Raw genomic sequence first — 23284 nt, 5'->3', positions numbered from 1 at the left:
GAAAGAGAGGGGGGGAAAGAGAGAGAGAGAAAGAGAGTGTGTGTTAGGGGGAGAGAGAGAGAGAAACACACACACACAGAGGGAGAGAGAGAGAGAAAGACACACACACACACAGAGAGGGAGAGAATGGATGAAGACAGAGAAAGAGAGGGGGAAAGAGAGAGAGAGGGAGAGAGAGAGATGTGAGAAAAGTGAGGTGACTGTGATTGTTGACCAGAGCTGTGGGTGTGTTGAGTGAGGGACCATAAGTGTGTGTAACACCTCAGGGAGGAATTTTCAGAATGGTCTTCATAAATACACATTTATTTCTTTAGAAATGCATAATTACAGTGGTGGAGAGCAGTTTTTCCCCTTTTAAAAAAGTAGTTGGAAGAAAACCCATCCCCCCCCAAAGAGGCAACGTTTCTGCTTGTAAGTTTTTTTTCCTTTTTTTTTAGGATTACACTGAAATGGGAAAAACCAGCAGCAAAAAAGAAGCTAACATGTATGATCCTGGGCCTGCCTCCCCCCCCCCTACTTCCATTTGTTTTGTTTTTTTAAATACATCTTTCTTTCTCTCTCTCTCTTTGTTATTACAAACATAGCAAATTAAAAAAAAAAGACCTCTTTCCACAGCAAAATATATTTGCACTCGTGATTCTTTCTGAGTAACAAGGTTTGCGTTGCGGGGAAAAAATCCCTGTCTCTGAGAAGACGTCTAGGGACATTTTGCAGGGGGGACTCTGGGAGGAGAAGAAACGGTGGCGCATTACATCACTCGAAAGAGTCGCGAACGTTAGCTGGGTTCTTCCCTCCCGCAAGGCTGATTTTTCCCCCCCCTCCCCTCAAGTTAAACCACGGATCCCAGGAACGGAGTGGAAGGATGGCATTTCCACGGCGCCACGACTTGGTCCAAGCCATCGGATCGCCCAGCGGCTCCATACAAACCAGGTCGGAGGAGACCGACCCCACCCAGAGATGTGCAGGAGAAGGTATCTGGAAACGTCCTGCAGGCTGAGCAGAAACGGCTGAGCTGGCTCTGCGACCGGCATCCTTAGCTGTCGTCCACGGATTGAGAGGGTGGCGGCCACATCCCCTCCTCCTCCTCCTCCTCCTCCTCTTCCTACTGAATCTGAATGGCTCCGTGCTCTATTTGCATTTCTGGCTGGATGGCTGAGTGAAGGGAGTCTGTGTTCTGCACGAGAGCGAGACAGAGAGACAAACACACCAGAGTTTACCACCACCGGAGGGCTGGGCTGACCCTTCAGGGGTCGCGGCTTTTGGCTGGCAGGGCGAATAAGCAACCACACTCTAAACGAAGTTCAACTGCCATTAAAGAAAGGGATTCCGTGCTGAGTCTGAACCAAACTCTCCATGCGAGAGACAGAGAGAGAGAGAGAGAGAGAGGGAGGGAGGGAGGGAGGGAGGGAGGGAGAGGGAGAAGGGAGAGAGAGAGGGAGAGAGGGAGAGAGGGAGAGAGATGGGGAGAGAGAGTGAGGCAGGCAGGGAGGGAGGGAGAGAGGGAGGGAGAGAGGGAGAGAGTGGGAGGGATGGAGAGAGAGGGGCAGCCAGGGAGGGAGGGAGAGGGAGAGAGATGGGGGAGAGAGAGAGGCAGGCAGGCAGGGAGGGAGGGAGTTGGGGGAGAGAGAGAGGCAGGGAGGGAGAGAGAGAGGGGGGGAGGGAGAGAGGGGGCAAGCAGGGAGGGAGAGAGAGAGGAGAGAGATGGGGGAAAGAGAGAGAGGCAGGCAGGGAGAGAGGGAGAGAGAGGGGGAGGGAGGGAGAGAGAGGGGGGGCAGGCAGGCAGGCAGGGAGAGAGGGAGAGGGATGGGGGCATGGAGGGAGGGAGGGAGAGGGGGAGGGAGGGAGAGAGAGGGGGGAGGGAGAGGGAGAGGGAGGGAGAGGGAGGGAAGAGAGAGGGAGAGAGGGGGAGGGAGGGAGAGAGGGGGAGAGGGGGAGAGAGAGGGAGGGAGGGAAGAGAGGGAAGGGAGAGGTAGGAGAGAGGTAGAGAGAGAGCAAGAGAGGAGAGGGAGAGAGAGAGAGAGAGAGAGAGAGGAGAGAGGGAGGGAGAGGTAGAGAGAGAGGTAGAGAGAGAGCAAGAGAGAGAGAGAGAGAGAGAGAGAGAGAGAGAGAGAGAGAGAGAGAGAAAGAAAGAAAGAAAGAAAGAAAGAAAGAAAGAAAGAAAGAAAGAAAGAAAGAAAGAAAGAAAGAAAGAAAGGAATTGCTAAAATAAATAGTCCCTCCTCAAGGGCTGGGTTAATTATCCCACGTTTAACCAGATGTGGAAGGCTTTAAGAGGCAAACGTTTCCTCTCTTGCAACGGTTTCAGCCGAAGGAAGGAAAAACAAATCTTGGGTGGCACTTCAGTGTTATGACTGTAATTTAACATGTCAGGGAGCATTAGAGGATCTGGAGGGGAGGAATGCAATCAGCGCAAGAAAATAAACATCAGCGGAGGTGAGCCCTGGCACACCCTTTCGGCCCAAGGCCCTCTGGGCTGGCCCTGCCTCCCAAGGGTGCTACCTGGTAGCCATCCAAGGACCTCACCTGGGTCCAACCTCTGCTCCTCGGGAGGCTGGGCATCGCTGCGCAGGAGAATCGTACCACCAGCATCATGGTGGGAGATCCTCAGAGCTGATCCCACCTTCCTGGCATTGTAGCATGAGAGGGCAGGTGGTCCTCAATTTACAACCGCAACTGGGGTCAGAACCTCCATGGCTAAGCGAGGCGGGGGGTTCCCGGAGCCGTGCCCAGTTTTATGATTCCTTTTCCCGCATAGTAAAGCGAATCGCTGAAGTTTTTAAAGTGAAAAATGGGGCCGTTAAGTGGATCTGGCTCCCCCTGATTGTTGGAAGGTCACAAGCGGGGATCGCACGACTCCCCCAAAGGTGCTGCAACCATGCCGAGCACCTAAATTTGGATCCCGTGGCCATGGCCAGGCCGTGACAGCCATAAGGGTGAGGACCAGCCCCCTATTTCAGTGCACTGTTAACAATTGCTAAAGGAAGGGTTGTAAAATGAGGACCACCTACATCATCCAGCAATCCTCCGTCAGCATGGAGGCATGGAAGCCTCTGAGCTAGGCAGCATTGCCTGAGTAGCGTGGCACGACAAAACCGCGCTCGACTAAAGCGCGCCCGATTAAACCGCGTCGCTGACGTCATCAGCAGGGCGACAACAGCGAGCGCGGAGAAAGAAGGGCGCTTTAAATAGCGCTTTGAAAGCAAGCCGATTCAAGTTAAGGTAAGGGTTAGGTTTAGGGTTAGGTTTAGGGTTAGGTTAAGGGTTAGGGTTAGCTTTAGCGTTAGGTTTAGGGTTAGGTTTAGGGTTAGGTTAAGGTTTAGGTTTAGGGTTAGGTTTAGGATTAGGTTTAGGGGGGTTAGGTTTAGGTTTAAGGGTTAATTTTAGCTTTAGCGTTTACAGCGTGCTTTTTTCTCCGCGCTGTTGTCGCGCTGTGATGATGTCAGCTACGCGGTTTCGTCGAGCGCCCTTTAGTCGAACGCGGTTTTGTGGTGGAACCCCTGAGTAGCACAGGGGTGTGCTAGCCACGCGGAGAGCTTTGTACGCAAGCCTAGTCCTGATCTCTCACAGCAACTGGATCTGATCTGAGCATGGATAACTGGATGCTTCCAGCTGTTCACCACCTGGGCACCAAGCACAGGAAGGAACGAAACACACTGCGATGCTTTCTCCCAGGAGCTTCCCGTTCGCTCCATCCTCAAACAGACTTCCTTTTTATGCTCTTGTCTTCCTTCTTCCCTATTCAGCAATCAGTCAGATCAGCTCCAGTGTCCCCCCCCTCTCCCTCCCTCCCTTCTCTCTCTCCCTCCCCCCCCCTCTCATCTGCAGTTTTGCGTATCCTCGTCCGTCCTTTAAGTGCCAGCATTCCTATAGGCTGATCCTGCAGCATGGCATGAATCTCTGTGGTTAACCACAATATTAAAAGCTAACACGGGGCAAAGTGTCTGAAAGGGAGGCATTCCATCCTGGCTGCCAAGAAGACGTAAAGATTTATCGCTGGGCTCAACACAGAAGCTCCCGTTCAATGCGTGCGGGGAGAGGCCAAAGGAGAGGGGGTGGGCAGTTTGCCTCCCCATGGAGGAAAGGTGTGGCAAGAGAGGCGGAGGGCTTTCGCCAGGAGGCCAGTGCTGTTGCTGTGGCTATTTGGTTTTAACAAAAGGAGTGGATGCGCTTAGAAGAAGAACAGAGAGTGCTGGGTCTTGTGTCATGGAAGCTGTGAGGTCCCTCTGCCCATCCCCCATTCATGAACAGGAGTGGTCTACGCACTGGATTAGCAGCCGAGTGGTCTGTCACGGGGGCCAGCTGGACGTACTGAACCTGGATATCGCTCCCTTGAAGTGGGGATCCATCGACACCAGCAGCTGCAGGATCAGAAGAAGCAACTGCAATCAGCTGGGCACCTTGAAGCACCTGTAGGCCAAGGGGGAGAGAGAGAGAGGGAGGGAGGGAGGGGGAGAGAGAGAGAGAGAGAATGCATCATCAGTTGGCATCCTTGCAAAGACATAGTCACGAAACATTGGTCACAGATCCGTCCACAAAATTTCCCTTTATCCAATTGTCAGTGAAACTACTGAAGTGAACAAGATTGTCTCCAGAAAATACCAAAGAAATCAAAATGTGTTTATTTGATGTAACATTCACCTTGGAAGGAAAAAAAAAAGGCATTCTATCCCCCTTATTGTAACGTTCCCGTGGTTCGTCCATGAGGCCAATGTGGAGAAAAGACAGGACATGATCTTTCTCGGGATGGAGCAACCCAGATTGGGGGTCTGAGAGCCCCTTTTATTGAGATAGGACAAAGGCAGGAGGAGCAATAGCATGTGATTAAAGACAGCCTGTAAAAGTACAATTTCTAATCTACTGCTCAGGGAAGTTCTGTCTATATATGGTCAAATCCTGGGCGTCATTGGTAGGGCACATCTCAGGATGTTATGTTATGCACTATCAGGATGTCATGGAGCACTATCAGGATGTTATGTTATGTAGGAGTTTGTTTTTTCCTATGTGGTTCAGCGTGGCTCTGCATGCCCCGTTATGCACTGGGCCATGGGTGACCCACACCTACACAAGGAGTTCTATTACAACACCTTATGTTGCTTTGTTCTTAAAGCTAGTGTATTATAACGTCCACATTAGGACATTTAACAAAGTAGATTGCTGAATGGGGAATTCTGGGAGTTGAAGTCTTCTCCCCTTAAAGTTCTAAAGTTGAGAAACTCTGCCTTGGATTTCCAAAAGCCAGACCAGCAACTGAGTTGGTGGAATTTGGAACGCTACTTTGTGTTAAATCAGCAGAAAAGACGTGTAAAATATATTTTCCCCTTCTCATCTGCCACTTATAACTGCACAGGTTCTTAACAAAAACCTCTCACCTAAATCTATTCCCTTCTCAAGTATTTTTAAAACTTGGTCCAACCTCTGAACTAAGCAAATTCTCTTAGACATCTGAGGAAACAATGGCTAATGACCTTCTCTGCAGAAAATAACCCAGCTTCACACTTTTCCCACTGAGTATATCTCTGTAGGTAGGTGTTGATTTTATCAGTCCAACTTTTATTTAAATTCCAAAAGGCCAGGAAGATTATTAAAGTAGAAAATAGAGATCCAATTTCCTTTTATGGTTTTTTGTTTTTTTAATGAAAAAGAACACGAACAGACTCTCTTTTGTGTTTAGCCTGGCAAAAGAAGCAAGTGTGATTGTGACAGTTGCACCATCTCTTGTCTAGGGAGAGGAAAGGTGTATTCTATAAACCAGGGATGTCCAACCTTGGCAACTTTAAGACCTGTGAATTTCAACTCCTGTTGTGCACCATTGAAGGATGGTGGTTAGGGAAAAACTTCGTCTAGGTGTCAGTAAAAATCAATACCGACTTGATCGCACGCAATCCATCAATTGCATTACTCTCGAGGAAGAATCTATTTTCCATAGCAACAGCTTTCCCTTCGCGTGGCCATCCCTAAAGAATGGATCGTGAGCACCGTCTTTGGAGATATGCAAATATTTTTTTTAAATTTTATTTTATCAATTTCATATATACATTCACAATTATATGATCTCATAACTGTTATTAATAACATGTATTTATAACAATTTTTCCCTACTGTTGACAATATACTTGAAGATTGCTTTTTTAACATCCCATAGATCCATCTTATCTTACAACGGTCCTACTTCTTCTTCCCTCCCTCCCTCTTTCCTTCCCCCGTTTCTTCTCTCCTACTCCCCTTCCTTCCCTCCCTCCTTCCCCTTCCCTCCTTCTCTCCTTCCCTCCTTCCTTCCCTTTCTTTTCTCCTTCTCTCCTTCCTTTCCCCCTTCCTTTCCTCCTTCCTTCCCCCCTTCCTTCTCTCCTACATTCCCTCCTTCCTTCCCTCCTTCCTTCTCTCCTTCTCTCCTTCCTTCCCTCCTTCCTAAATATTTTGTTGAAACACAACATCCCAGAGCTGTTTGTAAGCACCACAGAACAAGAGAAAAATGCCGAGAATTGCTTGTAGATGTCGCCCACTCCCTTCCCTCCACAAAATGAATTTGCTCCCCGGCTGAAAGTGTTTACAGTTTTTTTTTCTCTTTTAAATGGCCCAAGAGTTAGGGAGCATGAAAAGCAAACCCATCGTAGAGAAAAATAGATGGATGGATTAAGGGATCCAAATGAGGTTAGAGGAGGAAGGATTCAGGTCTTCAAATTAAATTTAGTCCAATCTGGGTCTCGGCCGCATTGTCGTCCGAGCTTTCGGATTCATGCTGGAGGGAACATCTTTCTATGCTCTGGGCTCTTCTGTGTATGGCAGTGGTTCCCAAACTTGGCAACTTTAAGACTTGTGGACTTCAACTCTCAGAATTCTCCAGCCTGGGAGTTGAAGTCCACAAGTCTTAAAGTTGCCAAGTTTGGGAACCACTGGTGTATGGTGTTGATAGGATGGCTGTTGTGTGATGTGCGATTTCTCCGTGGGTCGCCCATGAGGCCAATGATGAAGGAAGACTCGGAGGCAGGTCTTTCTCGGGATGAGACGACCCAGAGCATAGTCTGGATGACTCTTTTATTGAGCATACACAAAGAAAGGGTGGAGTCACATGGTCTATGTGGACCAATCATGGTTGTACAAGTCTATGGTATATGTAACTCATTTACTACCATGTAGACCTCTGAACCTAGAGAATGCCCATAGTCAGCAAATAAATCTTTTAGTAGCATGCAAACTTCTGACCCCTAATTAATACTGCAAAGTCAGCATGCAAACTTTTGACCCCTACTTAGTGCTGAGAGTTAACAGGTTGTGACCTCTGAGCCAAGGTGGCGCAGTGGTTAAAATGCAGCACTGCAGGCTACTGCTAGATCAGCAGGTCAGCGGTTCAAATCTCACCGGCTCAGGGTTGACTCAGCCTTCCATCCTTCCGAGGTGGGTAAAATGAGGACCCAGATTGTTGGGGGCAATATGCTGACTCTCTGTAAACCGCTTAGAGAGGCCTGAAAGGCCTATGAAGCGGTATATAAGTCTACTGCTATTGCTATTGCTCTGACCTTATGGTAAGTGATTACTGCTGATTCGCATAGTGTTCCAGCATACCTTTGCATGCCTACACTTATGTTACAACATGATGCTTTTTAGATGTAGATCCAGTCATTAACTTAATAGCCTGTTAGCAGCACCGCAGTCTAAAAAGCAACACACACACACACACAACACAGATTGGATCCTGAAACATTATCCTGGGACGTGTGTATTTGCCTTCATTCGTAAAATAAATCTCATTTATTTAATAGCTTCCATTCAAAACGACCGTCTCGCCTGGAGAGTTATTATCAGACGAGATAAACACGTTGGTAAACAACAGAGTTCTTTCCCCTCCAACTTGTTCTTTTAAAAAGAATCTGAAAAAGAAGCCAACGGAGAACGATTGTGTATTATTTTTAAACGTTCTTAGTCAAAGCACGGGCCAGCCCAGGCCACATCACATCACAACTCAGTACAGTTTGCTTTCTCTCCAGCTGGCTTTTTTTATCAACCAACAAACGGGATCCAAAACCATCACTTGACCAGCCAGACAACACCAGTCATCTCTGGGTTCTGCAAAGAAGTTTATCCCAATAACCCATTTGCTTCGCTCTTCATCCTAAAGGCCAAGGGTCTCCAAAAAAGGTGGGGGGGGGGCAACTTTGAGGCTTGTGGACTTCAACTCCCAGAATTCCCCAGCCAACGTATTTTCTACCACCCATAAAATCTTGCCACGGGCCTGAATTTTTTAAACTTCTACAGGCGGGTCCTGGATTGGCTGGCAGGTCATCTCGGAGGAGTGACATTTGCAGAGTAAATAAGGGAGCTTATAGAGCCGAGGTGGCGCAGTGGTTAGGGTGCAGCACTGCAGGCCACTTCAGCTGACTGTTATCTGCAGTTCGGCGGTTCTAATCTCACCGGCTCAGGGTTGACTCAGCCTTCCATCCTTCCGAGGTGGGTGAAATGAGGACCCAGATTGTGGGGGGCGATATGCTGACTCTATAAACCGCTTAGAGAGGGCTGAAAGCCCTATGAAGCGGTATATAAGTCTAACTGCCATTGCTATTGCTAGCTCAGGCGTTGCAAGGGTGGAACGGCAGCTACTGGATTTGCTATCAATTTTTCCATTTTCCAGCTGATCATTATTCCTACCATTTTGCACGTTGAGGGGGAGGGGAAAAAAAGACAATGAGTGAAAGACATCTACAATCCACTCCTTCCCTCCCCCCTTTTTCCCCCCTTTCATTTACAGAGAAAAATGCAATTCTCAGCCCTTTCCCCAGCTTTCCTCCATTCGGGAGGCCAATTTTGAGCCTCCGCAGTAGAGCAATTTCTGGCATGCCCACCTGAATGATTTAACTGGGATTAATTTTAGTGCTTTTAATGTTTTTTTATACTACTGTAAGCCTCCCAAAAGTCCCTAGAGAGAGTGAGATGTGTGGTGTATACATTTAAACAAACACACAAACGTTTATCCCAGGCAGCTGAGAGGTGAATCCCACGCTCTTCCCTTTTCTTGCAAAAAGGAAAAAATGCAAAAATGTCCTGTTAAAGAGCCACAGCAAAGGTGCTCCATTCATGCACCTTTGCACACGCTGCTCGTCGTGGGAAGGTAACACACCTGCTTCATGAACTTTGCATCGCGCACAAGGGTTGTTAGTGATACTTATTCTGCTCTCATTCGGCCGTCAAGGTTCGCCCTGTTTTAACAACTTGCATCGGCAACTTGAGCCGAGGTGGCGCAGTGGTTAGGGTGCAGTACTGCAGGCCACTTCAGCTGACTGCTATCTGCAGTTCGGCGGTTCTAATCTCACCGGCTCAAAGGTTGACTCAGCCTTCCATCCTTCCGAGGTGGGTGAAATGAGGACCCAGACTGTGGGGGCGACATGCTGACTCTGTAAACCGCTTAGAGAGGGCTGAAAGCCCTATGAAGCGGTATATAAGTCTAACTGCTATTGCTATTGCTATTGTGTGTGTAGTGGAAGTGTTGGGGTGAAGAGAGAGGGAGAGGGAGAGAAAGAGAAAGAGAGAGAGAGAAAGTCACAGGAAGGTTGAAAGAAAGAAAAAAAGGAAGGGAGGGAGGAGGGAAGGAGGAAATGAGAAGGGAATGAGAAAGGAATAACAGGAAGGGAGGAAGAGAGCCAAGGTGGCACAGTGGTTAAATGCAGCACTGCAGGCCACTTCAGCTGACTGTTATCTGCAGTTCAGCGGTTCTAATCTCACCGGCTCAAGGTTGACTCAGCCTTCCATCCTTCCGAGGTGGGTAAAATGAGAACCCGGATTGTTGTTGGGGGCGATATGCTGACTCTGTAAACCGCTTAGAGAGGGCTGGAAGCCCTATGAAGCGGTATATAAGTCTAACTGCTATTGCTAATTCTATCTCCCAATTAGCACTTCATTATTATAGCAGGGGGGGGGGGACTATTAAAAGATTTTTCCCCCCTTTCTTGTGCCCATCCTTTTTTCTGCCCCTCCTAAGGCGTAGAGTTTCCAAGCTCAGTAAATTCTCAGGTCACATTCTTCCTTCATTACCATTTATTGCTCATGGTTGATTTTCCGGAATTCGCCGTCTCTATGGCTTACGCTTGACATTAAATATTTTCCATTCCGGAAAGTCTTTTCAAAAAGCAAAACCATCTTCCCTTGAAGTAGAGAGATTCTTCCAAGGATACCGTGAAATAGGCTTTGATTTACTGCCATTCGGGGTATTGGTGTGTGTTTAAGTAATTAGGGCTGGGCAAATCCTAGGAGGCAGAACGTTAATTTCAAACTGACTCTGCGCGCAGAAGGGCTGTTGACCAATCGGTCGCTGCTAAAATACGCTGTCCTCTCACACTCAGAGGATGAATGCAGAGCATTCGAAGGAAGAAGCTGTTGTAAAAGAAACAGGAAAATACTGTGAATTGCCAATTTGATTAGGGGACCTAAAAAATTGATCCTCCCCTATCTCGAATGGTATGATTGTTGCGTGTTTTAAATTATGTATTGTTTTGTGTTTAAGAGCCGAGGTGGCGCAGTGGTTAAATCTAGATCAGCAGTTCAGCGGTTCAAATCTCACCGGCTCAGGGTTGACTCAGCCTTCCATCCTTCCGAGGTGGGTAAAATGAGGACCCGGATTGTTGTTGGGGGCAATATGCTGACTCTCTGTAAACCGCTTAGAGAGGGCTGAAAGCCCTATGAAGCGGTATATAAGTCTAACTGCTATTGTTAATTTGTCTGTATCCCCCTTCCCTGGTTTGAGTAGTGAGCCGCCCTGAGTCCCCCTTCGGGGGAAAAAGGGCGGCATACAAATGAAATAAACATTCAAACATTAAACATTCATTCGAATGGGAAACGTTCTTCAACAAACAAAAAAAAACACCAGCTCTCGTTGTTAGTAAGATTCAAGTGCTGGATCCACGAAACACCCACATTTTGAGTTAAATGACCGCAACCCAATTTCTTTCTCTTCCCTCCTCAAAAAGGGCTACCCTGAAATAACCGGAAGTGTCCAAATCCAGCGGTTGGGTGGGAAACATCTGTGACACGATGAAGCCAAAGGACTGAAGGATGACATCATATTCCAAGGTCAAGGAAAGGCGATTCTCCTTGTATATATATATATTTATATGCGAATGCCTCCTAAACCAATAAAAAGCGAATAACGGGCCAGGGCTTCATGCTGTCTCGCTAATCGGCCTCTGGAGAGGAATTCTTGATTAAATTAACTCCATCGGAGTGCGAGGAACGTGAACGCCTGCCAAAAGTGCTGTGCAAAGTTCGGGAGGGAGCGTCCCACCAGCAAAAACCTATTACACACATCTGATGGGAAGAGAGGAGAGAGAGGCAGCTCGGAGCCAGGTCTCGGTGGCTTGGGGCCAGGAGTTCCTAGGGCAGACCCAGGTCAGATCCTCTCCTCAACGAAGGAAGAAGAAAATGCAAGGCAGAGGTGTAGCACCACAGGGTTAAAGCCCGGCTGCGAACCAGCAGAAGGTAGAGGACAAGGATCCCAAATTAAGTTTCAGGAAATCTGTGGATTGTCTCCCTGCCACTCAATGGACTTTTTGGCAAATTTAGTTTTCTCTAGATAGCTGTAGCACGGTTAAAGAGTTCATTGAATAGCATAGTTCCAAAGTAATTTCAGGAAAAGGACTTCAAGTGACTGGTCTATTTAAATATCTATCTGTCTGTCTGTCTGTCTGTCTGCCTTCCTGCCTATCTATCTATCTATCTATCTATCTATCTATCTATCTATCTATCTATCTATCTATCTATCTTCTATCTATCTCCCTCTCTATCATCTATTCTATCTATCTATCTATCATCTATTCTATCTATCTATCTATCAATCATCTATTCTATCTATCTATCTATCTATCTATCATCTATTCTTTCTATCTATCTATCTATCTATCTATCTATCTATCTATCGTCTATCTATCTCCCTCTCTATCATCTATTCTATCTATCTATCTATCTATCTATCTATCTATCTATCTATCTATCTATTATCTATTATCTATCTATCTATCTATCATCTATTCTATCTATCTATCTATCTATCTATCTATCTATCTATCTATCTATCTTCTATCTATCTCCCTCTCTCCCTCCCTATCTATCTATCCATCTATCTATCATCTATCTATCTATCTATCGTCTATCTATCTTCTATCTCCCTCCCTCCCTCCCTCCCTCCCTCCCTATCTATCTATCTATCTATCTATCTATCTATCTATCATCTATCTGTCTGTCTGTCTGTCTGTCTGTCTGTCTATCTATCTATCTATCATCTATTTTAGGAGTACCCAGGTCCTAGTTAGTATTAAGAGAGAAAACCATCTCTCTCTGCTTCTCTTTCCTATGTTTCTTGATATACTTGTGTCATGTCACTTCTTGCTCTCCAAAGTCAAGGGAGAAATGTGCTTCAGCTAGTTCCACATTTCTTACTTTTTTGCTTTGGAAGACATCCAAATTGTGTTTATTTTTTCCTGCTGGGCCTTCCATAAAGAAATGAAAGCACCTGTCATTCGCTGAATCTACTTAGAATCCAGTTAAATTTTTACAACCCAGAGTTGTGTCGATCTTCAAAGGGCCACTAGAATCGCTTGGGTATAATGTCCTGTTTTGTATTCCCTGAGTTTATATTCAAAACATCCCTTCTTTGCCAAATCCCATCACTTTTGGGGGAGGCGGGGGACAGAAACAAATAGTAAAACTAAACAAACTTTACGAATGTTTTAATTTATGATATAACTCACAGCAAGAGTTTTTCCAAAAAGGAACTGCAAGCAAAAACGTGACTTTTGTTGCCAAAGTAACAAAACATTGTTGTAACCCCAAGCTGCAAAACTTGGAAATGAGTAGAACTATGAATGGAGAAAAGGACTGATACCGTTACAGATCTTGCACTAAAACAACAATAACAACAGATTAGGGGACGGGCCTCCTACCCTTTCATGATCAAGATAGACGAGATCGCATTGGCCCCTGCGCTTCATCGTCATCCTTCCAGTTGAGATCTTAAGAAACAAGCCAGCTTCACTGACCAGACCACAATGTAGAGACAAAGGGCTATCATAGTCTACAACAGTGTTTCTCAACCTTGTCAACTTGAAGTCCTGTGGACTTCAACTCCCAGAATTCCCCAGCCAGCTATGCTGGCTGGGGGATTCTGGGAGTTGAAGTCCACAGGACTTCAAGTTGACAAGGTTGAAAAACACTGGTCTACAAGACACATTTGGCTAAAAAAACCCGAGCAGTTACAAAAACCACGAACCCAGCAAGTTATGGCTTCCTAAACACACCCATGTTTCTTAGATTAAGGCACTGTTTGTTTCTAATTACCAAACATTTAAAAGCTATCTCTCTCTCTCTCCACACATACCCTCCTTGCAATAATGAAAATGGAGCGGAGCAGGATTTATTAAACCAAATCTGTGCTTCTACATTTAGACTTTCCTTCTCAGAAGGTTCTGACGGTCCTTTTAATCAGGCAGAACGAAAGCAGAAGCACCTAAGAGACTTTAACATTCCAGGCTCAGGATTTTACAGGGATGGTGACCACAAGCCCGAAATTAAGAGTTCTTTTGCTGCTTGGGATAAAGGCCACGACAAAATGCGGATGTGCGCTTTCACTGTCAACGCAGGCCAGGGCTTTCTAAGTTTCGAGTTTTTGCCAGTTCTCAAAAGAAATGAGCAAGAGTGGATCCATAGCCACCTCCACTAGTTCCTCCAGCGCCCAAAAATGTAATTGATATGGTGTTAGAGACTTTAATTCTTTTCATTAGTTCTCTTCTACTCTTTCACCTGGCTGTCCTCATTTCAGCTCCCTCCTTCTCCAAAGGGCTTAATGATGAATAGAAAAGAATAGAATAACAGAGATGGAAGGGACCTTGGAGGTCTTCTAGTCCAACCCCCTGCTTAGGTAGGAAACCCTACAGCACTTCAGACAAATGGTTCTCCAATCTCTTCTTGGAAAACCTCCACTGATGGAGCACCCAGAGCTTCTGGAGGTTCCACTGATTAATTCTTCTAACTGCCAGGAAATTTCTCCTTAGTTCTAGGCTGCTTCTCTCTTTGATGAGTTTCCACCCATTGCTTCTTGTCCTGCCCTCAGGTGCTTTGGAAAATAGCTTGACTCCCTCTTCTTTGGGGCAGCCCCTGAGATATTAGAATACCATCCTCACGTCTCCCCTAGTTCTTCTTTTCATCAAACTAGCCATACCCAACTCCAGCAACCGTTCTTTATATGTTTCAGCCTCCAGTTCCCCTCATCCTCTTTGTTGCTCTTCTCTGCACTCTTTCTAGAGTCTCAGCATCTTTTTTACATCACGGTGACCAAAACTGAATGCCGTATTCCAAGCGTGGCCTTATCAAGGCCTTATAAAGTGGCATTAGCACGTTACGTGATCTTGGTCAAGCCTCCATTTCCCTCTCAGAGAAGACCGTCTTTGTGGAAAACCTGCCATTCCAGTCTTTCTCTGCAGCTGCAGGAGACCCACCAGGGTTAAGGGCTCCTCTGCGCCATCCCAAGGACAATCGTGGTGTGCAGCTCCACCTCATTTTACTATAGGCGTTTTGCAGTGATCAAATGACAATCTCGGTCAGCTATTCCTGCCCTGTGGCTGACCTTCAGATGTCTCCTCTCTACAGCAATATATTTTGCTACCAAGCTGCAGGAACGGGGCAGCCAAAGTCCACTTTCCTCTGCTCATCCTTACAGCGTCCTGCACAAGTGTTAACTTTCTCTACCAGCAGATGAACTTGCTTTTAAAAAAAATGGTTTTTTGAATGCTGCCCAGTTTCTTTATGGGAAGCAAAGACGTTTCTTTATGGTGTGTAAATCTCAATTTATGTTAAGTTAGGGACCTAAAACATTTCATTTTGAGTACACATCTGGTGTCCCCAGTAGACTGCCAGTTCTATAACTCCGCTGAATACCCTACTGGGAAATCTGTAGAGCTATAACCCCAAATCGTGTCTGTTTAGATTTGAGCAATGCTTCCCAGCGCTTAGCTTCACAAACTAGGTTTATCTTTTCTCACGAAGGCTGTATCAATGAAAATAAACCTGGGCCACATCATCCATAAAAATCAGAAATGGAATCTAGGAAACGTTTTAGCAAAAGACAGCCCAAAAAGAAAGTGTCAGTCCCAAGGGTGCTTTTTCAAAAAGCAACTGGACTTTTCCCCCCTGTTTTTCCTCAAAGATGTTTCGCTTCTCATCCAAGACTGAATCGGTAGATTTGACGAACCGCTTCTACCAAATAGGTGTGAACTGGTAGGAACCCACTTCTGGGCCACTCCTTCCAGGCTGAATGGTGGGAACTGAAGAAGCTTCTTGGATGAGAAGCGAAAGGTCTTCAAAGAAAAACAAAGTCCAGTTTGCCTTTTGAAAAGACAACCATGACCTGGATGGAGGACTGAGAAATTCCCTAGACACCGTCCTGGGAAAATTAGATTTAGAAAATGAAAGAGGAGAATAAATGCAAAACAAAAAGAAAGCCTTTCCAAACTGAAACTGAGAATTGCTAAGGAGATCATTAACTGGAAAAATAAGTCATCTTCGGCTGGCCTCAGCTTCCCGTACGTGTCAGAAAATATTATGTTCTTTAAAGCAATTACAGCTCAATGAAAATTGAATTGCTGTTCATTCACGGTTATGAAGTTTAAGGATAGACTTCTTTAAAAAAGGGGGGAAAAGCTGATGTTAAGAATGAAGACACATTTACGTGTCCCGGAGTAAGGTTGCAGGATCCAATCTGGGTCGGTGACCAAGACCAGAATTTTAGTCTTCCGAGTGTTTGGACTCGTGCTGGAGCCCATCCTCAGGGAACGCGGGAGGGGGGGCTCCTTATGTTCTTCATGCTCTTCCTTAGAAAAGATGCTGCTTCCAAAGGGTTCTGCTTTTCAGGAGCTTCTGCTGGCTCGCTTGGTACGTCAAGGGCTGCATGAAAGGCCTGGTTTCTGGTGACTGCCGTCTCCGACATCTGGAAGGCGTAATCATGTTCCACCTCATGGAGTGGCAGGAACAAGCACAACACTTCATAAAAGGGCCTCCGAGTGATATGTGCTACTAATTTTGAGTATATGGCTCCTGAGGAAATTCACCATGCATGAAACTCTCCTTTATAGTTCATGCTTTTATGACTAAGGCCTCTCGCAAGTTTACGAATATTTGACACGTGGGACCTTCTGGGCGACTGTGATTATTTTAACACTGCATTTCATCTGCTTCCCTTCCAGCATCTGCTTCCCACGTGCAGCATGGATTCAGGGATGGGCCCCTGATGGCTTTTCCCTATTCGCTCCACCAGTTATCGCAAGGTCTTCTGTCCACGTAACTTGAAGAAAAACGCCCTAGATGCGCTCTGCCCAGGTCAGTGAAGATTCCCAGTCATCCAGGTAGAGTGGTCTGGAAGTGGAGTCATGGACTTCTTTTCTTGTTGGGTTGAAACATTTCGCTGCTTATCCAAAGAGCTTCTTCAAGCCGAGTAAGTTGGTTAGGAGGACCCCCCCATATGATGGTGTTCTCCATTCAGTCGTGTCTGACTCTTGGCGGTTGTGGTGGCCGTCTCTCTCTCCACATCTTCCAATCTTTAATTGCATCTTTGAGTTGTTCTATGCTCCGAGAGACCGCCTGCTGCCAATTACATGGACTTCGGACATTCAGCTTTGGGAGGCTTGGACATTATTTCTCCGGCCTCCTGGATTATGTAATTGCTCGGACTACGCAGACCCATAATTTTTTATACACCTGTAATACACCTCCCCTCTTGACATGTATGGTTGTGCGACTGTTGTTTACTTTTATTATTTGTATTTTGTTTTTTATGTTCCCCCTTTTTTCCCCTTGAATTGTTCGCCGCCCTGAGTCCTCCCGGAGAAGGGCGGCATACAAATAATAAAATTCCAATTCCAATTCCAATTACCTCCAACAGACCGATTAGATCCCACAGATTAGGCCTCCTCCGAATTCCATCCACTGGCCAATGCCGACTGGTGACCACCCGGAGGAGGGCCTTCTCTGTGGCTGCTCTGGCCCTCTGGAACGAGCTCCCCGTGGAGATTCGGACCCTCACCACCCTCCAGGCTTTCCGCAAAGCCCTTAAAACGTGGCTGTTCCGACAGTCCTGGGGCTGATGACTTCCTGTCCCCGCTCGAATAGTGTGGCTGTTGATTGTTTTTAAATTGTGGTGTTGTTTGTCCATTGTCTTCTTTTTTTTCCTGTTTGTATCCCACCCCCCACCCCCTTACTTGGTTTGTGAGCCGTCCTGAGTCCCTCTGGGAATAGGGCGGCATAGAAATACAATTAAATCATAAATCATGATTGGTGTCAACTTTAATGGTGTCCAGCCACCTGGTTTCCTTTTACCGCTAACTCTTCCCAACACCATTGCTTTCTCCAGTGAATTTCCCAGCATGACATGGCCAAAATACATGAGATCCCCATATATGCCTGCCTAAATGTCCGGAGGATAACATAAAACAGAGAGAAAGCAGGGCAGAAGGTGGGAGGATGACTTTAATCAATCGGTTGGCTAAATAGAGCCAAAGGGTTTGAGACAGGAATGAAAGGCCTTCACTACTTGAATATTTAATCCTTTCCAAACGTTGAATGATTCTTTTTAATGTACAACATGGAAGATATACAGTACATGCAGTGCGAACTATCTGACTTTTCAAACATCTTTGGTAGAAGCAACACCGCTTAAGTCCCGGGTATGATATAGTAGGGATAATGTAGAATTAAAGTCCCTATTTTCTTCCATTAAGAACTAGAGCAGTGTTTCTCAACCTTGGCAACTTGAAGATGTCTGGACTTCAACTCCCAGAATTCCCCAGCCAGCATTCGCTGGCTGGGGAATTCTGGGAGTTGAAATCCAGACATCTTCAAGTTGCCAAGGTTGAGAAACACTGAATTAGAAGATTAAATGAGGGTTGAAAAAAACAAGTGTTTCCCACACAATTGATGTCATTTCTTGATTGCCACACAGAGGACTCTCACTGAAAGTTGGTCCAGCCCAAATCCTCTTAATGATGAAGAGGAATTCTGGGAATTGAAGTCCAGACATCTTGAAGTTGCCAAGGTTGAGAAACACTGAACTAGAGGATGGGTTACCATTCCTGCACATGGTACGTGGGCCTTGCCATGGAAAAACCTAGCTGTAGCAAATGCCAACAAGGGACACATTACAGAATGAACCTTTGAGGACCTCTGATATTTCTGCCCCGAGTTCCAAATTTGCCCAAGTGTTAATTCCCACTCGTACGCACACTTTCTCTCTGTCTGTGCAGATAATTGCGCTCTGCTCCTAGTGACATTTACTGTGTTCTCACAAGGGCCTGCTCCACGCTCACGAAATGCTTTCTCTACATACAAAGAATGCCTTTGATAGCAGAAGCCAAGTTGCACGGATTTGAAATGCTTTTCAAGTTAAGGTTTCAACATGGAAAAATAGGGCCCTCGCCCTTGACGTTCAAGAAGGACGAGTTGATCAAAACGTGCATAAAATGTTATGGAAAACAATGCAGACGGGATGCAGTGGAGGATGACAAAAGCAGACACAATTGGTTGGGGGGGGGAAGGAGGCATTCCAGATACGTTTCTCTGCATTTTGCGCAGCAGTTTTATTCCGAGATCTGGAATTAGGAATGCGAATATACCGCAAATATATCATCATGTTTATGAACACAATTTGGGATTATTTGAATATTTTTTTTAATAGCAGTAGACTTAGCAGTAGACTTATATACCGCTTCATAGGGCTTTCAGCCCTCTCTAAGCGGTTTACAGAGAGTCAGCATATTGCCCCCAACAATCCGGGTCCTCATTTTACCCACCTCGGAAGGATGGAAGGCTGAGTCAACTCTGAGCCGGTGAGATTTGAACCGCTGAACTGCTGATCTAGCAGTAGCCTGCAGTGCTGCATTTAACCACTGCGCCACCTCGGCTCTCGTTGTCCTGAATGGCTTAAATTCTCCTAAAATTAATTCAGGTTAGCAAACAGAAGAGTCGTAGATATCTCCACTGAAATGAGATAAAATGCAAAAAGAAGTTTCTCCCAAGTAAACTCAAAATTGTTTCTCCGCAATGTACAAATATGTACAAGGTTGGAAACAGAATCACGAGAGAACAAAATCTTGATCTTGATGCGATCGTAGATAGCTTTTCACATCCAGATTATCCTCCTGCTGAGAAACAAGAGCCATCTGAGGCATGAACGAAGCCAAAGTCATCCAGCCTTCTGGTTCTCTCTACATACAGGGACGATAATGGGAAACATGTGTACATCCCCGATTCTTTTTTTTTCTTTTTAATTTACAGGATTTCCCCCCCTCATTTTCCAAAACAATTACCATGACAACAAATCTCACTGAAAAGAGTAGGAAGAGGCAGTGGGCTGCTACTGGAGCCTCGAAGAGCCGAGCCGCCGGCTGATAATGGACATGATTATTTCTAGCACAATCGGTTCAATCAACTTCCTAGTAGGCAGATGTGTCTGTAATCCACATCTGCAAGCACAAAAGACACCGTTGGGAGTAGAGGAAGTTTACACAGACTTCACATCCCAATGTGCAACACGCCTTCACAAGCCATCCCAAGCTTTGGTTGAAGCCAAAAGAAGTCCTATAGAAATGGATACCGCACTGATATGGATGTGATTTAGAAGGATAGATAAAGCTTTTAAAAAGCTGAGGTCTTTTAACTCCTCTCATATTTATGTGCTGTGTTTTCTTTACTTCATTATTATAGAATTTGTGCCACTTCAGATAAAATAAAACCCAGAGTAGCTGAAAGGTTCAGCTATAAGGATCGCACATACATTTGGTAGTTTATTGCTCGTTATTACGCACTTTATCCCACCCTGCCATCAATTGCTTCCTAATGGACAGAAATAAATTAAATCCGTAATATTATATCTATACTTCATGTTAGGTTTGGGTTGTCATTGAGATTCCCAAAGGAACTTTCATTAGCTCTGGGTCTAGAAGCATAATTACACAGACCATGGTTTATAGGAAAACAATGGTGGCTATTAATAATCCTCTAAATTCATCCTGTGATCAAGGTTTCCAGATCTTATGCCAAATATTATACTTAGCTTATTCTCTCTCTCTCTCTCTCTCTCTCTCCCCCTCCCTCCCTCCCTCCCTCTTCTTTCCTCTCTTCTCTCTCTCATCCATCCACATAATTTCTTTCTGTAAAGTTTAGGGCAGAGTGCAACTCACTATTTGAGTTGTTATGTTGTTATGTTGTTAATGCCCCCATTTTATGTTACCCTAGTGTATAATCTTTGTAATGCAACTCACTTCATTGCAAAAAATATATATCTGGTTTTTAAGATTCATTGTGGAGATAGATAGATAGATAGATAGATAGATAGATAGATAGATAGATAGATAGATAGATAGATAGATAGATAGATAGATAGATAGACAGACAGATAGATAGATAAATAGATAATAATAATGATGATGATAGAGATAGATAGATAATGATGATAGATAGATAGATAGATAGATAGATAGATATGATAGATAGATAGATAGATAGATAGATAGATAGATAGATAGATAGATAGATAATGATGATGATGATAGATAGAGATAGATAGATAATGATGATAGATAGAGATAGATAGATAGATAGATAGATAGATAGATAGATAGATAGATAGATAGATATGATAGATAGATGGAGAGAGAGATGATAGATAGATAGATAGATAGATAGATAGATAGATAGATAGATAGATAGATAGATAGATAGATAGATAGATAGACAAACAGACACAATGAATCTTAAAAACCAAACACACACACACACTCATTCATATCTGTATGCACGTAAGAATGAAGATAATTAGTAATGGAGTACAAAATATAGGTTATTGTATTTTAGATGGATGATTAAAGAGACTGGGCTGGATTTCAATTCGGTGTTGTTCAGCTGAAATCATGTTAAATCGTTTTTTTCTCAGAATTACTGAACCGGACAACAGTAAATACTTAAATGGTTCTTTTAAGTTGAATTGCTGGAAAACTTACATTGTGGCATATTTTAATGACCTTGGTTCTTTGTGGCTAGAAAGCGCTTTGGCTTTGAAAGGCCATATAGAAATGCTGAAATAAAGAATGGGATTTCACTTCAGTTGAGTCCGGTGGAGCAATTTCCCATAGGTGAGGAGGGAATTTAGTGCAGTGTTTCTCAACTTTGGCCACTTGAAGATGTCCGGACTTCAACTCCCAGAATTCCCCAGCCAGCATTCGCTGGCTGGGGAATTCTGGGAGTTGAAGTCCGGACATCTTCAAGTTGCCAAGGTTGAGAAACACTGAATTAGTGTCTCTGCTGTGAATAATCCCGCTGGCAGCTGTTGCAACAGTGTGTGTTTGTTTGTTTGTTCTGGCGTGCCTGTTTTTATCTCACTTAATATAATTGATCGCATTTAGGATTCTGTGGGGAAAAATTAAACATTTTTCTTTGGATCCCGAGACTGCTAATTCTGCCAAAGGGAGGAAGGAAGGAAGGAAGGAAGGAGGAGATATTCTTTTGAAAGGAATTCCTCGTTTTCTAGAAAGAAGGAAATGAAACAAAGGCTTGAAAAGGAAATTAACTTTTAAGAGAAACCGAGAAAAGTGCATTTAAGATTTTGGAGAAAATAGATAGCTGCGGTAAAAAGAACCTGCAACTTCTTTCAAATGGGCTCCAATCAAAGCTTCCAAATATGATGGGTGTGTCCAGATAGGAAGTTCCGTTCAGAACTGATCGATAGGCTCCACTCCACGTTAAAAAAAAAGTGTTTGGAAATGGGAAAGAAAGATTTTTCTCACCCTCAGGGAGCAAACTTTTCTTTACAAAATAAGTGATGTAATGTGTAATCCCTACGACTGTATTTTCCTTCCTTCCTTCCTTCCTTCCTTCCTTCCTTCCTTCCCTCTTTCCTTCCTTCCTTCCTTCCTTCCTTCCTTCCTTCCTTCCTTCCTTCCTTCCTTCCCTCCCTCTTGTAAAAATATCCTTAACGGCCTAAGTCTATCAAGATTCTCAATCTTCCAGGTCAGAGTTCTCCCAAAGGTGCTTTTTTCCAAAGACAACTGGACTTTCTTTTTTCCTTGAAAACATTTCACTTCTCATCCAAGACGTTTCTGATTGAAGCTTCTTGGATGTGGAGTGAAATGTCTTCAAGGAAAAAAAAAACAAGAAAATCCAGTTTCCTTTGGAAAAAGCACCTCTGGGACTTAATGCCCCATATAAACTTCATTTTCCAGATTCCCTTCCATTTCTTTACCTCTTCCAAGCTGTCACGTCCAAGCGAGGTGGGAAAAGGTACCGAAGGCAGAAAGTACAGAAAGAGGGAAGGAGGGAGGGGGGGGTTTCTGTCTGGAATCCGAAAGGGATATTATTTCCATTACCGAGTGGCTGAATTTTATTTTCAACATTCTTTCACACGCACGCCTTCCTCTTGGTGAGCAAAATGGAACGGAGTACAATCAAAGCCATTGGAAACGCCTCTTGTGCAAGATCCTTCTCCAGCACAATAGCCTTCCATTTCCATGGGTCCAACTTCCATTTTTATTTTTATTTTTATGGGCTCTCTCTTCCAAGCCTCCCCTTCCTCCTGATCCGCACGAGAGGTCCAAGGGGCCTTTCTACTTCTCTCCGATTTGGCCTCACTCACGCTTGTCCTGCGGACTCGGTCCATCCCTCTGCATTTTTCTCACACATTTTTCCCCCCCGATACGCCCGCAGGCCTGCCAGAGAGGAAACCATTATGGCTGAAAGGGAGCCGCTGCCGAGGGATCAGACAAACTCTTGGCAGGGTGTGAGAAATAACAGGAACTTGCTGTGACTGGAGGGTTAGCCTTACACTCTACTGGGCTTCATCATCTCCCATCAGATCCTGAGAATAGAAGGGTAACTCCAAGAAAGCCGAGGGAAGCAGACATCAGATTGGAAAGGTTTTCTCCCCCTTCGCCTCTATAGAGGAATATTTCCATAGCCTTTTTGCTGGGTGTGTCTGACACTATAGAGCAGTGTTTCTCAACCTTGGCAACTTGAAGATGTCTGGACGTCAAGTCCCAGAATTCCCCAGCCAGCAAATGCTGGCTGGGGAATTCTGGGAGTTGAAGTCCGGACATCTTCAAGTTGTCAAGGTTGAGAAACACTGGTCTAGACGCTGTCCTAACCACCTTACTGCGCAATCTTGGCTGCCCAATCCCACCAGCTGCTGGCATTGTTCGAGTGACACGGAATCCCGGTCTCATAGGATTGGCAGCCACCCTAAAGAAACACCCGGGAAGCAAAATGGGACCTC

The 23284-nt window shown here is 45.1% G+C and overlaps 1 protein-coding gene across 2 annotated transcripts in view; it reads right to left on the bottom strand.

The window, feature by feature from the left end:
- Nucleotides 1-287: 287 nt before the first annotated feature.
- BANP (BTG3 associated nuclear protein) overlaps nucleotides 288-23284 on the bottom strand; it is a 116322-nt gene continuing 93325 nt past the window's right edge. For both annotated transcript variants that reach the window (XM_087728603.1, XM_087728604.1), the window contains exons 12-13: nucleotides 4264-4407; nucleotides 288-1174 (exon numbers count right to left, since the gene is read on the bottom strand). In XM_087728603.1, coding sequence (XP_087584729.1) covers nucleotides 1103-1174; nucleotides 4264-4407 — 216 coding nt within the window. In that variant the 3' untranslated portion in view covers nucleotides 288-1102. The remainder of the gene's footprint in view (nucleotides 1175-4263; nucleotides 4408-23284) is intronic.

This window comes from Thamnophis sirtalis, unplaced genomic scaffold (assembly GCF_051295495.1).
Source record: "Thamnophis sirtalis isolate CommonGarterSnake01/CBP01778 unplaced genomic scaffold, rThaSir2_p1.2 scaffold_14, whole genome shotgun sequence".
NCBI classification, from domain to species: Eukaryota; Metazoa; Chordata; class Lepidosauria; order Squamata; family Natricidae; genus Thamnophis; species Thamnophis sirtalis.
This window is presented reverse-complemented; position numbering and strand designations above follow the sequence as displayed.